Source organism: Seriola lalandi, unplaced genomic scaffold (genome assembly GCF_002814215.2).
Source record: "Seriola lalandi dorsalis isolate HSWRI2012SDOR001 ecotype SW California unplaced genomic scaffold, Sedor1 jcf7180002054372, whole genome shotgun sequence".
Lineage (NCBI taxonomy): Eukaryota > Metazoa > Chordata > Actinopteri > Carangiformes > Carangidae > Seriola > Seriola lalandi.
In genome coordinates, this window is record NW_019524925.1 from 69,041 (window position 1) to 85,603 (window position 16,563).

The 16,563-nt window shown below is 38.6% G+C and overlaps 1 protein-coding gene across 1 annotated transcript in view; it reads right to left on the reverse strand.

Moving 5' to 3' along the window:
• The window catches only part of LOC111656885 (multiple epidermal growth factor-like domains protein 11), a 131,677-nt gene that overhangs the window by 24,648 nt on the left and 90,466 nt on the right, over positions 1-16,563 (reverse strand). Inside the window, exons 10-14 of the mRNA XM_087174690.1 lie at positions 15,916-16,128; positions 15,378-15,552; positions 6,609-6,729; positions 3,720-3,883; positions 3,335-3,437 (exon numbers count right to left, since the gene is read on the reverse strand). Of these exons, the coding sequence (XP_087030816.1) occupies positions 3,335-3,437; positions 3,720-3,883; positions 6,609-6,729; positions 15,378-15,552; positions 15,916-16,128 (776 nt within the window). The remainder of the gene's footprint in view (positions 1-3,334; positions 3,438-3,719; positions 3,884-6,608; positions 6,730-15,377; positions 15,553-15,915; positions 16,129-16,563) is intronic.

Here is a 16,563-nt window from a genome sequence, read left to right on the forward strand (position 1 = left end):
TGAGAGAATATGAGAGTGGGGCACAGGCAGCCATTATAAGTCAATTAATAAACTACCTTTGAGCCATAAAGCGGGTGAAAATCAGAAGCCCTATTCGTTATGCTGTGAAGTTAAAAACAAAGGGAGGGCTAGAGAGGTGGAGGATGAGAGGTTTGGGACAGCATATGGAGCAGATGAAAAGTTAAAAGTCTTCCTCACTAACATTTTGTGAAGCTGACACCCAGGAATCGTATCCCAAGTGACAAAAGCATTGATAGAAAAATTCAAAAATTAGATCTGACATAAATAATATTATGGTTTCTGACCCAGTTTAGCTCACATGATGATTTTTCTTTGCAAGTACTGATACTGCGTCTTCCCCCTCTCTGACGACTGGCTTTTTACCCTGGCTTCCAGTGCAGCCAGGGTAAATAAACAAACTAGTCTTAAGAACTAGTTCTGTTGGAGCATCACTCACAGCCCTCAGGCTGTGGTATGCCTATCAATGGGTACCACAGTACCACAGTCGGCCACTGGGGGAACATTGGTAGTATGACATTTTTTGGCCCCAGAGGTTGCTGCTTGGTTCTGACTGACATTAGCACTTCTTTCCTTTCAATCAGACTCTGTGATCATAGTAGATACGGTGCAGATACGCTTTGCCAATTTTTATATAGCTACATTGTGGTTAAAAGGACATACAATGTGCAAACAGTTAAATTTGGTCTTATTGGTTTGTTTCATCCACTGACAGTTCACAGGAGAAAGTCTTGAACAGAAAATGAAAGCTGCTCGAGGGGTTTATTATTATTTATTTCAGCTTAATGAAAACACTCCTATCATCTCACCGGACTAATTACCATTCTCGGTCATCACCTTAACTGTAATTACATGGACCTACTTGTTTCAGACCAACACAAACACGTCATGTTTCTTTACTTCTTTAAACCAAACTCATTTACTGACAGTTCACAGGAGAAAGTCTTGAACAGAAAATGAAAGCTGCTCGAGGGGTTTATTATTATTTATTTCAGCTTAATGAAAACACTCCTATCATCTCACCGGACTAATTACCATTCTCGGTCATCACCTTAACTGTAATTACATGGACCTACTTGTTTCAGACCAACACAAACACGTCATGTTTCTTTACTTCTTTAAACCAAACTCATTTACTTCCAACCTTTGGTCTAAACTTTGATCTAAATATTCATCAATATACTGAAGTTTTCCCAATGTCAGTTCATTACCAACTCTCCCTCTGGCAGTGAATTAAAATGCCCTCTCCATATTCATCAGCTCTCACATCGATCATTGCTCATCACGACTGATTGACAATTAGCAGGTAAAATAAGCAAAGCTACAACTTGAACATGACAATTAATAAAGAAACAAAGGTTCAAAGAGGAGTAATGTCGATGCTAAAGATGCAAAAAAATAGTCCGTCCAAACAAACACAGGAGTCTGAGAGCAAAGGTCTGAAAAGAGCTTTATCCATGGGGAACTTTTGTGAAGTTGAATTATTGAAGAGAGCTGGGCTGTCAAACTCATCCAGGCTTGAATCTCCATCAGTTTTAGAATTATAGGTTGGAGTTTGTTGTGTGTCATATTGATCTGCTGGCTCCATTCATGTCATGGTGTCGCCCACACCGCCTCCCCTCTTCCCTCTGTTCAGCCTCTGATGCTTGTCCATACTCCTTCACAGAATATCCCTTCAGCTATTTTCCATACCTGCTTCACCTGCTTTAAGCCCCCAATTCAGGGGCTGGATGTGACTCATGATTGTGTGTCCTCCAAAAGTCCTAAAGACCAGACAAAAGGGCAATCTATAGCAGCAGCGTTTCTGGGGTGTTTTTTCCTAATTCAAGGCTGTATATCATGCATTATTATTAACATCAGTTACAATCAATTCAAACTGAGGCTACGCTACTCATCCATCTAACAGAGTGATTAAGCATCCAACCAAATGTTACAAACCTACGTTCAAACAGAATGCAGAGTGAAGTTTGATTGTGTAGAAAGTCAATAGAGAGATACAAGGAGATGCAAACTCTCCCATAGTGGTGCAAATTGATGTGAACTCGTGTCTGCACGAGCTGAAAATTCTCACTCATTCTTTTATGAACGTGCTTCAAAAACATAAGAGACGAGAGAAAAGAGGAGAGAGAGAGACTTGAGGGAAAAAACAGAGTTCTGCATCGAGTCAGAGGCTGAGCTGAACACAGATACACAGACAGACTCTCAAAGACGGTTAGTGCGTCTGCTGTTAGCTAGCAAATGCACACAAACGGTCCAGTCGTTAAATTTACATGAATGATGGAAGGTTAAACTGAGTCTATTTTTTTCATCTGGTGCACTTAATGATGTGTAATCTTGACGCGAAGACGTTAAAAACATCACAAACGTCCCGCTCCTTATCTGTTGTGAACTTATCAACTATACAGTGACTGATCATTGTGAGCTTTCCAGTATAAATATGGACATATAGACAACGCTGTTCATTTCCTTTATACTCCTAATGGAAGTTACAGAAGAACCAATTTTGTCCATTGAGTTTCTGATGTTATGCAGCCTGGTGAGGTGAGGTCCTCTGCTGCAGACAGGTCAGGTGGTTAGATGTGGAGTCAACAGGTAGATGCTTGTGCACTGTTGATGTCTCACATCTGGTGTAAATGTGTGTTTAACACTGCATCTCCAGACTGACTGACTCTGTAGCCGTGTCCCAAGTCAGGGGCCGCATCCTTCGGAGGTAACCGAATGTGTCCCAGTATGGAACTGTTAAAGCAGGTTCACTTTAACACGACAGTCAAAAAAGTAGAGTAGAATTTCATGATGCACAGTTTTACAGTGTGAGTCGTGATATGACTCACCACATGGACAACTGGCAGGTTAATAGTATATAAATCCATTTAACTTCTGCACTACTTTTCAGTAACACTATGACCAGGCTGCAAAACAGTGGACTTTATGTCTGATGTAAGTTATTTACCTCCTGCAGTGTGTTTGCACTGATACATATATTTACCTGTAACTGATAATCACATGAATGCAAATTCCTGGTAAATGAGTTGACGAGGAGCCACTAAGAACTGACTGGTGCACAGTGGATTACACCTCTGGTGTATAACTATGGACTAAGCTTCACCTGCTCTTATGCTTTTATGTTATTTCTGGTATTGTAAATTTTGTGTTACAGTGTTTGTTATTGTTCTGCCTGATTGCTAATTTGTGCTAAATGTACAATATAAAGAAACTTTTGGACTTGTTTATATGAGCTGCCAATTATGAGCCTGTTTATTTGACCTCTGAACCTCAGTCTAATACCAGAAACCTGACCTGTGGCTGCATGACTCACCTGTCCAACCTGCAAGACAGTGACAGAAGCCAGTCACTGGATCACAGCCATCGCAGTTGACGCAGTCACATTTCTCTCGGCAGTCCAGCCCATATGATCCCTCCTAACAACAGCAAGAGCACAACACACGCAAATATATAAATGCACCTTTAATACACATAAGTCTTAATGTTGCTGTTCCTATTGAGGAACAATGTTTTCATATATAAGAAAACACAAGTGGTGTTTTAACAATTTAAAACCAAACAAAGATTAAGCTGCTTGCATCTTCTTGTGTCTGCAAAACATCACTGTGGCTTGTTTCTCATGTGAGAAAGTGAGTGGATGCCTGAGTGGGTGACTGAACATTGAATAAAGACAAACTACGGCTGCCATGGCCACTCACAGGACACGGTACATCGCAGTATTCGTCCCTCCAGCCCGGGGAGCAGGTGCAGGTTCCATTGACGGGGTCGCAGGCCGCTCCGTTGGCACACTGACATGTCTGATTGCAGCTCAGTCCCCAAGTGCCGCTGGAGCACGGGATGGAGCAGTCCACACCCTGCCAACCTGGAAACACAGTGTCACAGAGAGACCATCAGTCCGTTATTTGAGTCAGGGATGCGGCATGTATTGATAATATCAGTGATGATAAGAGTTGATTTATGTTCATAGTTTTGGACATCGGTTATGATAATATTGTGCTCATCAAAGTAATTGCTGAGATCAGGGAACAAAGCAACATCGCTCTGACAGACTGTAAACAAGCCAAAACAGATTATGTGAACCACTTATTTTGGAGGATCGAACTGAAAGTGATGGCTCCAGACATGTAGGAACACTATGACTGTGTATAACTACACTGAGTTCAACTGTCAGTTGCGAATGATGATGTTTACAACCCCAATTGATTATTGCAATAAGAACCGCAAGTGGCTTAAAAAGAAAAGTCATATTTTTTAACACACACAAACTATTGACGAATATATGAAACTCCTGATGGGCAACAATCTTTTATCAGAAAACATTCTCATAGATGAATTTAACTGTCTTGACTTAAGTGGGTTATCCTAGTGAAATTAATGATGAAATTAATTTAACTTGAATGTGTATTAATGTTTTTTTTTTGCTTTATTTGAATGTAAGTATCTTGTTTTAGGAATAAATGTAGGTGGTAGGCTTGGGTTGATATTCAATAATGAAATCGTGATATTTCCCACCATATGGGATATTTTTTGTAATATCAATTTTTTTTTGATCTGATGAGTCCGATCCTCGAATAAAATAAAATAATTATATTATTTTATGTTATTACGTTAAAAAAACATAATAACATTGTATATCCACGACATTTGGGCTGGACTGTATCGAGACATTCAATTTTGGATAACACCCAAACCTAGCAGTAGGTGTTAAAGTCCTAAAAGTATATTGAACTGTATAGATAAACAGATGTTTTCTCTACAAGCATCTATAGTATAAAGACTGTCACATTAACATAGCAAACACACGGTTGATAATCAATCTGAATAATTTGCCTCTAAGTTTCCCACTCAGTGGTTTTAAAGGAGAAAAAGAAATAAGAGTTTACAGGGTGAAGACAGACACCCACTTGTTCTAGCCAAAGCTCTCAGGCCTCTGGTTCTGCCTCAGATGTCTCTCCACTTTAATTACCCATGTTCCCCATGAGGTTCAGTGGCGCATTAATATTTAAAGATGCTGATATTGAGAGATATTAAGCAAGTGAAGTGGAGAACAAAATAGTAAAAAGGAAAAAGTTCTGGAGGCAGGTACTTTTACAGTTGTTCAGGGTCAGGAGTTGAGAGAAGGGTTAGGGTTTCTGGCTGGGAGGAAAAAAAATCTTCTCAAAATCGCATTAATCAAACATAACCTCAAAATATCTACTGCTGCACTGATACTAAGGATGCAATTAATGATCATTTTCATTATCAAATAATTTGCCCATTATTTTATCGATTAGTCAATCATTCATTTGGTATGAAAAAACAAACAAACAAAAAAAATGAGTTTGCTAAAGCCAGTCAAATAGCTTGTTATGTCCGACCAACAGTAAGAAAGTTATTCAGTTTATTTTGACATGATGTAGAAAAGCAGCAAATCCTCACAATTAAGTCTCTGCAATTAGAGTATCATTAATTCTTAATAAATGATTTAATGTATTTAGCATCTCTCTGTCAATCAATAGTTACAACTTATCTGTTCATTGACTAATTGAGGTCTGAAGGAGAGGATAAAAGAGACATGTAAAAGTGAAAACGACGCAATACTCAAGATTTTAAAGGAATTTATTCTCCCACAGAGGAGATAAGAAAAGTGAAAAGGCAGCCGTGGAGCCGAGAGATTATTCTGAAACTAACCACAGTTTGTAAAATGGTTAAAACCCCATCTGAAACCCCCAGAATAAAGAGCAAAACAAACTCAAATAAAATCTATGAAGAGGCGGAGACATGATTTTCCACCTACAATAGTAGAAAACAGACTGAAAAGCAGAGCAGTTTCAGGTGAAGTTGTGCTTTGAATGAGAGCTGTTGCACAAGCTCAAATTAGGGTCAGAAAGATTTTGAGTTTGTAGAGTGATGCTCACAAATAATTCCAAAGTTTGTAGCTGTAAATCAACCTCTGTAAACCTGTGAAATAAATCTGCAGGAGAAATTTAAGTTTGTACTTTTCAAGGTGTTTATTAAGCACTATAGCAGAAAGACTATAGGAAGTCAGACGAGACAGTGTATGGAGTGACAGAGCCCATATAGGGAGAAGGTCGTGGTGGACGACTTTCCCCCAGGACACCGGGGTTCAACTCCAGTATGATTCAAAAGTTGCTATTAATTTATTTTAAGTCTTAGTTGAATTATATTAAGTTTTCAGTCACAGTTTGGTTTGGTTTTGGGAACTAAACTACTCGGTTACATTTAGAAAAAGGTTGTAGTTTGAGTTAAAACAGACCCTTTTCTGCCAGAACTGCTCTCATGTGACTCACTGAAGTGGTTCAGGACAACCTAAAACCCAGGTGTACATATTATTGTTGGTTACAGACACCTGGGAGCAAATAGCATCCTTTATCTCGTCACCCTTTGGGGGGGCTTTGGGGTTGGGACCCACTAGGCTAAAGTACCAAACTGAAACATCTAATAATGTCATATACAGCATATACATCAGTCACAGGGGACATGTTAGATTTGCTTTTAATACTACTTAATACCTTCCAAAATCCACTGAGCATCATAAACCAATGAACTCTAACAGTGTAATGGAGGATCATGGAGCTCAACACAACCTTCTCTGCAGATGCAGGAGCCGTCGACGTGTGAGCAGGAGATCTCGTTGTGGCAGGAGCACGACGATGTGCAGTTGGTCCCATACAGGCCAACAGGACAGCTGATAGAGCAGTCGTCACCCTGGAAACAGTTAACACACACACACACACACACACAAAACAGAAACTATCAAATGTAACAAACTCTTTCTTTTATAGTGTTTACTTTTACTTATTTTGTATTCCACCTCTACTTCTAATTTCTTTATCAAATCAATAATGATTTGATTTGAAGTTTATTACATGCTCTGCACTGCTCTAACTTACAGGTCCAACTAAATGTTTTCTTATTTTACACAAGTCTGAGGATTATAAAGGACTCATTTAATGTTAAAGTGAAATATAAATTATTTGAACGTGTCAATATTTTCATAGGTGCAAGTTTACACTTCAACATTTTTTACACTAAATCTGTTTTAAGCCTTTTTAAAATGAACTTTTTTGTCATACTGTCGCTTTCTTATAATAATAAAGAGGTATAAAAATAATATCCCAGCAGCGTCCTGAGCTCACAAAAAAATAAACAAATAAATATATAAGAATATAAATAATATGTATTATAATAAAAATAGCAAAGACTGAATCAAACACTCATATCACAGACATTAGATTAACAAAAACTTACCAAAAAATCTAAATCTTAAATGTAGTTAAGTAAATGATAACATGGTATGGTGATATCTGTTAGCTCTGTGCCCAAGAGAAAGGTTGTGCAAATACCAGTCAAAATATAATTACAGATATCTTAAATTAAAGTTTTGTCTAGTCATATAGCTATGGTGAATATCTGTCAAAGTCGAAATCTACTGAGAGATATCTTACAAATGTATACGAGCCAAATCAATTCCACTAAAAAACAGCAATTGCTGATCAAAGTTTATTTATTACATTGATTGACTGATTGATTACATAAAAAAATAAAGAAACAGACATAATTAAGATGATATAAGCAAATTCATAAAAGCATACACATGACATTATATATAAATGTATATGTAAACTGTAATAAAGAAATGCCAAACTACATTTGTGGTGTCAGTGTCTCCAGAACATATTTACCAGACAGGGTTGATTTTTCGTCTATGAAAATGGACCCATATCATTATTGTTTATTTCATGTGTTTATGTTTTAAAGGTCCTATAATGTATAAAGTGAAATCTCCATGTCTTTTTTGATTGTAAAGCAGTTCTAGGTTTTATATTAATAAAGTATCAAAGCACTCAGTCTATAAAGAAATGCACGCAGCCTGTATTCAGAAACTGAGACTTACAACAAGCATGTTACAACAAAGCAGTCACCGCCCTCAGCCATGTCCCAAGCCCCGCCCACCTGCACCCACCATCCAACCTTGCAGGATTTGGTTTCTCTGAGTGTTTACCTGAAATCTGCTATATTTTTATTCAAATCACTCAGAAAACAGTGAGCCAATCAGAGGAGAAGCTCAGAGCCTCCTCTCTTCTGATTGGCTCACCGACCTGTTGTTACTAGAGCTCCAGAGAGAAGCCTGAGAGAGGACATGTGAAACTACATTAAGACTGATTTTGGTTCTTAAAACCTTTAAAACAATTACTATCGGATGATATATTTTTTACCATTTTTTTCTTTTGTAAGATACCAGATTTTTTAAATCCGAAATTTCAAAAATCTCAAAAAACTGATATTGATTTGGTTGTACTTGTCTTTTTACAATACAACAATACAAAACAAAACAGGTTCCTAGGGCACCCGTCAAACTTGAGGAACATGCTGCTGTGGTAAAAAATAAATAAATAAATAAATAAATAAAAAGGGCTGTATGTGAAATCACCCCCTCATTACTGTGTAGCACAACACACAGTTGCTCCAGTTTTGCTCCATATAGCCCATATATTTCTTACAATGTCGACTACTGTCTGGAAAAAAACCCCCCAAAAAACCCCAAAATTTCAAATATAGAGGGGGAGGATATTTTCTACACTTGCATGTGTTTAGCCACCGTTAATAACATCTTAAAGAACCGTTTCATGAAGACTGTACTGCTCATTCACTGTCTGGGGCTCTTTTATTCTTCATGATACGGCTGGCTAAGATGCATCACTGCTTTTCACCTTCGCCCCCCCCGCCTCAGCCTGACACCAGGGAAACAGGTTTTGTTCAGAGTCCATCTTTAAATTCATTATTAAGTCCATGACTACATTAAATCTGATAGTGAAGATGCAACAGACAGGCACATGTATTATGGAATAGAGAGGCTATCATCACTGGTGGCGTCCCTCACTGGTGGCGTCCCTGCAGAGAAACATGACGTCGATGCTTGTCCAATCAATAGTGGACATGGTCAGAGCAGCGAGACAGACAGCTTGGCATTAGCAGGATGTCTAACCTTATTCTGCGCTGTTAGCATGCTGTGAAATCAAGCTCCACACAACCTGAACCTCCAGCACGCTGTCGCATTGATCAGGACCTTCAACATATAAACTGTGCTAATTAAAGCTGCCTGCTTCCAACCTGCTGCCTTTAAATTGCTATTAATCTAATATTCACAAAGCCAGCCAAATGTGCAAAGACAGGGGAAGAGAGAGGCCTTATTAAAAAGTTGGCGAATTAAGGACTTTTTAAAAAACTTTGTTAATAAATAACGTGTGTGTGGGCCCAATAAGGAAAACCATCAGAATTTCCCTGGGGAAGTAGGAGCTCTAACAAAGTGACCCTTGGAATAGTAAATACGTGTGGATCGAAGGATCCTTATATACAGTACCTATATCATACACCTCTGTATTCAATGAGGCAGCATGGAGCTTCATCATCCTGTTTTTATTTTTCCTACTACAAATTCAAGCTCAAATAAACAAATGTTTTCATATTCATTACATACTCAAATGTAATTAGGCCAGCAGACTATTGGACTTGTAACCCTCTCACATGTTTGTATAGTATTGCTTAAAGTACACTAGCCTCCAGGTGTGAATGTGTGGGGAGTGTGAGTGTGGAGCATTTACAAAAAAAGGATGCTACTCTTAGTACCATATAAGTTGACATTAATCTTAATATTGAGTGAAATCTGTGGAGGTTCTGTATATAGACTGTATATCAATATGGATGTAGCCTCCACGACGTCACCCACAGGTTTCGGAAGAGCAGTTTTGAAGCTCAGAGTGAGCTGCTCCATCATCACCTCCCGGCTAATCCTGGGTGTCCAAGTGTTAAAGATTAACCCTTTTGTTGGCTAATTAGCTAGTTAATGAGCTGTGAGCGCAGTCACAGATACCTGCTAATAAGTGTTAACGTATAAACAAAAGAATACTAGAATTTCACTCACCTCAAAAAAAGACTTCCTAATGTTTTGTTAGTCAATGAACAGCACAACTAGTCATATTATCTGTCTGATATTTTACATGAAAAATCCTCCTAAGGGCACTGACATCGCAAACGCAGCCAAGAGGTCACGTTCAGTGACTCGAATCAGCTGAGGTGATGCCAAGCAGACAGCTAGCAGCTAGCCACTGTACCGCTAGCTAACTCTGACTGCTCCCACGTGTCACTCAAAGCAGGCACGCCATCAATTATGCATAACTTAATAAAATTTGGTGGGTTATATAAAAAATCCAACCCCTGTACAGTTGTCATGGAGGGGGAAATTAGCCATAGAGACCAAAGCTGTTTTTTGTACTAGGCTGCAAACATGCTGTAAAATTGGGCATTTTAACATGGGAGTCTTTGGAGATTGACTCACTTTTGGAGCCAGCATAAGTGGTTATTCAAGGAACTGCAGTTTTTGGCACTTCAGTGTCAGCTTTAGAGATACAAAATTTAAAGTTTGGTCATTTTAGTTCTTGCTTTTTTTCTCAAATAAGTATTAGTGCACTTATACGGTTCTCAATTGATTGTAATATGTGGATTTAATCTGTTAATCTAATCAACCATTAAACAATGAATTCATCTAGAAAGGCGCCTTGTAGAACAGAGTATTTTTCTGTAAGACTTGTTTCCAGGAAAACCCTGTGTAATTCTGTCCTTTTCGGTGAAAGCACTTCCTCCTGGTATGACAGATTTGTTATTGGCTCTGAGTTGCACATGTTTACAGATATTGATCCAAGTGTCCAAATTGGCGACAATACCACATATAAATTCTGTTTAAAGCCAGTTTCTTGTCTACACACTGACACACAGACTACCAAACTGTGAGTTACCAGCGCAGCATAAATTCCCTCTAAATCAATAACACTCCTCTGAGAGCACCATCTATCTGAATTTAGCTGCTATAAACCAAATGGACATTCATCTACAGCGCTCATCCTACTTTCATCTGCTGAAAATCCCTGATGTTCTCAGTCCAATTATCAAAGTCCCTGTCATCTCTCTGCTCCTAGGTGTCTCATCTCCACTCTCCGCTCAGTCACTGCACGATCACTCAACACGCCAGGAGGGCACAGATCCTCACCAGCTACTGCTGCACGCACTACTGAAAAACCACACATACTTACACACACACGGCTACACTCAACATTTCTATTAACACCTGCCTAACCCAAATCTATTAAAAATTATAATTTGACCTTCAAATCTGTCAACTTGCCTCACATTAAGCTTTAATCCTGACTCTAATTGTGACTCTAAATTCAAGTTTTAACTCTAACAACCTTAACAAATGTAAAGTGTAGGCGACTAATATCTTGATGTATCCAAGATCTTGGTATTACACAAAGTTAAAAAATAATAATAAAAAAGAGGACAGTGATGGTGAATAGTATGTACTACAGAAGCCCTGACAAGTGAAATCTTTTCCCTGCCAGGATCATTTTTTAAGTTCTTTTTTAATCTGTAAAAAAAAATCCCCAAAAGGCAATGAAAAAAATTCTGATGAAAAAAAAAAAAAAGACTTAGAAAAATGATCCTGGCAAAAAAAAGAAAAAAAAAAATGTTTTCACTTGTCTCTTGGGGGCTGTTTTAACAGATGAAAAAAAACAGAAAAATGATCCTGGCAAGAAAAAAAAAAAAATCACTTGCCTTTCATAGCTTCCATAATTTACCCATATTGCAATGCACAACAGAAATAAAAGAGTAATATACACATCAGCTGCTAAGGACGAAGTTGAAATGGTTTTAGACACATTTTAAAAAATAAAAAATTAAATAAGATTTCACAGGATCACTCAAGAGCTCACATTCACCCCTGCCTTGGCTGAAACAACACGATATGTTTTTCAAGAGTTAGAGCAGTTTGTGCATTTCTGTGACATCTGTGAGAATTTTGCAACCAAATACAGGAAAAAAGAAAAACCATTTTCAGCTCATCCAAACATGTTATAGACATTTGTTTTGTCTGAAACGGTTTGTTTCATCTTGAACTGACAAATCCAGGAAAACAATAATCTACTAAAACAGTCTAGAAAACTGGTTCCAGACCTCTGAAAACCATCCACAAGTCAGACAGTGATTCACGTTGGTATGTTGTTGTGCTCATTAAAGAACATTTGTTTAGATAAATTAGCCACAAATATGGCGACAATCATGGATGATTTTAACACAGCTGTATATGTTGTTGTAAGTCAGTGTACAGAAATAAAAATGCTAAGAAATTGCAAATAAATTTGGTGGGAGAGATAATCAAAATACTCCCTCCCCCAATCAGAAATCAACATGAAACAAAATGGCTAATCGTTCTAATTTTTTGGCTGAAATGTGAGAGAAATGTCTGTTTATCAACAGGCACATTGTGTCTCTATACCTGCCACAAAAAACACATTTGATCTTCCTTGACCCAAGGCCTAACCTCCAGCAAATTTCACTGAAATCTGTAAAGTAGTTTTTTTAAACATGCTGCTTACCGACAGATGAACAAGCAAACACATTGGGCTAAATGCATGACCGATCCAAACCGTGTGTAAATCAGAAAGCAGCCTAAAATTACCTCAATCTGTGAAAATATCCTGATGCAGAAACCTTAAATATCAAGTTGGTGTAAGTTCATAGTTCACACACACACATACACACATACACTTTCTCACACACACACACACACACACACACACACACACACACACGCACACACACGCACACACGCACACACGCACACACGCACACACGCACACACACACACACACACACAATTACTGCTGACATACACAACAATGTTCGGACTCTGACTCACTCTCTTTGACCTGCATCTGGGGGGTTTGCACCTGCAGTCGCCTTTCTCCATTAAAAGCCATGTAACTCTACGACTAAACCTGCAGAGTCAACAGCACCTGATTAATTAACCTCCACATGTTACAGAGCATGTTCTGCACCTGCTGCTGCAAAGCTAACATGTTATCATTAAATGTTGGTGGAAAAGAACCTTTACTGAAGGTACCACTTCTTCATTATTTATAACAAAGACACCGAGTTTTTGAACGAACAAATCGCCGTCGTGTTTCAGTGTAACTGATTACCAGAGTTTCATACACACATTCTTTAAGGGCTAGAAGCACAACATATTTTTCTTTGTTTAAATATCGTTGTTTTGTATTCAGGAATGAAAAAAGTTTCAAGGTTTCTTTTATTGCTTTATTTGCTATAACTACAGCTTCTGTAATAGACTTAGACTTAAACGTTGGCAGATGTAGAGGAACTGGACTTTATATTTCAGTGATTCATTACATTTCCTGTTCAGCTGGACTTTAGTCACATGCAAATCAGGTAAATGTTTGGGGTTCCCAACGGGAAAAAGGGGCCCCTGCTGGCACGTCATACTGGCACATTTTGCATTGACAGCTACACTGCCGCTGGCCCAAAATCGCATTCAGTGGGGCCCCTGACGATGTGTGCTGTGGCTAGCGTCTACCGATAGCCTGCGTGTGAGGTGTTCAGGGAACATCGGTAAATTGTACTATCTAACATAGTCACAGCTTGTTATTATGGTAAAGCTAAGAGCCAAGACGAGTCCTATTCTCAGATTTATTTCTTAAAAGAGCATTCCACCAATTTTACACACTGACATCAGTTTACTGTTCATGGGGAGCTCTGCTCAACCTCTGAGACCCAGCTGTATAATGTCTTCTGTGGCTCTGAAGGAACTTTGTCAAATGTCAAATATAATGTCAGCTTATTAAGTAACAAGAAATTACTTTTTTCTTTATTTGTCATTACACAAATGCCAAAGTAAGTGTGAGGTCCTTTAGATACCATCATCCAGCAGACTGGCAGATTTTTCCACTTTGATTGTGCATATTGGTCACAAAACACAAAGTTGTTATGTATTTATGTTAAAAATATTAATTATTATTGACCAATATATCATCATGAAACTTTTTTAACTCCCACATATTGATATTTTCCTCAAAAACTTGACAAATTTTGTAGAAAGAAGAAAGTCTAAGTTACAGACTGAAGGAAAGTCATGCACATTTAAGAGACAGAGAGTCTTATGAAAGATATTATTCAGTTGCATTATGGGATATGTACGATGATATACTAGGGACTAAAGTCAGAATATGTCAGCCTCTTCTGCTTCGATTTAAACCATTCTTCTTTTAATGCGTCTTTAGTTTACAAACTTTATGCAAGCCAGCGCCCACATTGTTTCCAAGAAGCTGTTATGCCAAGGTTAATAGCTGTCTGAGCTGAAGATGGTTGAATTTCTTTTTTCACAACTTGTTGCCATGGTTCGCTGAGTGACCACAGCAGTCACAGAAACCACGCAGAGAAATAAGGCAGGTAGCAGTTTTACTGATGTCACTGAATGATACCCTTCTTCAGCAGTGAGCAGCAGATTCTCACGTTGGAACGGCTCAACACAAAGAACGGTGTAGTTCGATAAATGACTTAAAGTTCCCATATTTTATACCTTTCCAGTGTTTCATTTGAAGTGTTGATCCATTAGAAAATATATGGTTTTAAGGAGCAAAAACCACCTCAATGTAGTTTTACATCTCCTCGCTCAGGTTTCTCTCTGAAGCTCCAGCAACAACAGATCAGTGAGCTTAGTGTTTTCTAAGTGATCAAATTAAAATATAGGAGATTTCAGGTAAACACTCTGAAAAACCAAATCCTTCCAGGTTGGATGGTGGGTCTAGGTGGGCGGGGCTTGGGTCATGGCTGAGAGCGGTGGCTACTTTGTTGTGACATCACAAAGTTACAAAAACCTTATACAATATTGGACCTTTGAATAATTAATCAATAATCAGAATATTGGGTGATTCATTTCCTGGGGATCAACTCATCCATTAACTGGCTAATCATCAAAATATCAATCAACAAAAAGTGTTTCTGATGTTAGGTTTAAAGTGTTAGTTAGCGTACTACCAACTCGCTATATTAATTTTGTCATACAGTGATCAGGTATAGCTGGCAGCTGCAATGGTGGATGTGCGGCTTTGCTCTGAATGGAATTTCATTTGCAGAGCTAGCAGCAGTAAAAATTATATTAAAAAAAAATCCACAGAACACACTGTCAACAGCTTTCACCAACCAACAGTTTTCTACCACAGAAATGTTCCCTATGAAAACTTTATATTCATATTCACTTCTATAAGTAGATTTGTGAAAAAGCCTGAGAGGTTTTCATGAAACTAGTCTGTTTACTTTAACAGAGAGGTTCAAGTATTCAAAAGCAACCTAATGACTCAACTGCAACGCTCCAAGATGTTAATCTGAAGCAGTGTAGGGATCAGACAGATTCAGTAAAATAGGAAATTAATGTGAACATTAGATATATGATGGTTGTTGTTATTGGATTTATCTTGGAGTAGCTGTGTTTCTGCACTTACTATATATCCCGGTGCACACACACACGCTCCGGTGGTGCCGTCACAGTCGGCTCCGTTAGCACAGGTGCACAGCTCTCTGCAGCCCTCACCGTAGTAACCTGACGGACATGTCTCGTTGCAGTAAAGCCCCGCCCATCCTGCTGCACAGGTGCACTCTCCCGACAGAGGGTGACAGCTGAGAGAGATTAGTCAGTCAACACAATGGCATTGAGAACAGACACTTGAAGATCTGTATATCCAAAACATATTTATGTATCTATGTCTAAAACATTTTAAAATTGCACAAGAGGTAGAAATTTTTCTGGTTAAGATGTGATAGTTTAATGATGCACTGATCTGATTGAAGCACTGCCAAAACCGATTAGAGACTGAACTGTACACAGAAAGCTTGACATTGAAGTGCAGAGGCATTAATCCTTTCAACATTTATACATGAAAAAGCTAGAGTGATTCAAACCCAACCTTCTTCTATTCATACGGTGTTCTACAATACAAAAGGATGGAAACATTCTTGCTTGCTTGATCACCAGTTCAGTACCTGAGTGTGTTTGCAGCTTTGCAGGGACAGTATTTATCACAGATGAGTCCATACAGGCCACTGGGACAGAAGCGGTCTTGGCAGCTGGGGCCCTTAAAGCCCTCATTGCATAGGCAGGCCCCATTGATGTGGTAGCACTTGGCCCCGTTCTGGCAGTCACACTTGTGGGCACACTGTGGCCCGTAAGTGCCGACTGGGCATTCATCCTGGCACCTGCGTTCGTGTAAAACAATAACAAAGGGGCCGTGAGAAGAGGTGAAAATCTTGCAGAAAATGTTTATCACAATGTGAATGAGTCTGGTCAGCAGCTCAGTAAATAAGGTTATCTCTTAGAAAGGCACCGACAGAGCATTAAAGGCACAGTGATGTTGCACACCCAACCTCCCCTCTGAAATCTCTGAATTTTTTACCTGCTAGACTCAGAGATAGTTATTATCTAACAATTTTCAGATCCTTACATGACAATGACTTCCATTAAATTCCAGTTATTGAAAAAAAATCTAATTTCAAAGATAACATATCAAGAAGGAAGGAAGGAAGGACCGGATCCTTGTAGATGTGTTTCTACATTTTTTGGGGGCGAAGATTCAGCTCATACAAAAAATAAACCTGGCTGTATGAAGCCTGGTTGGTTTTCCATGTTTCTCC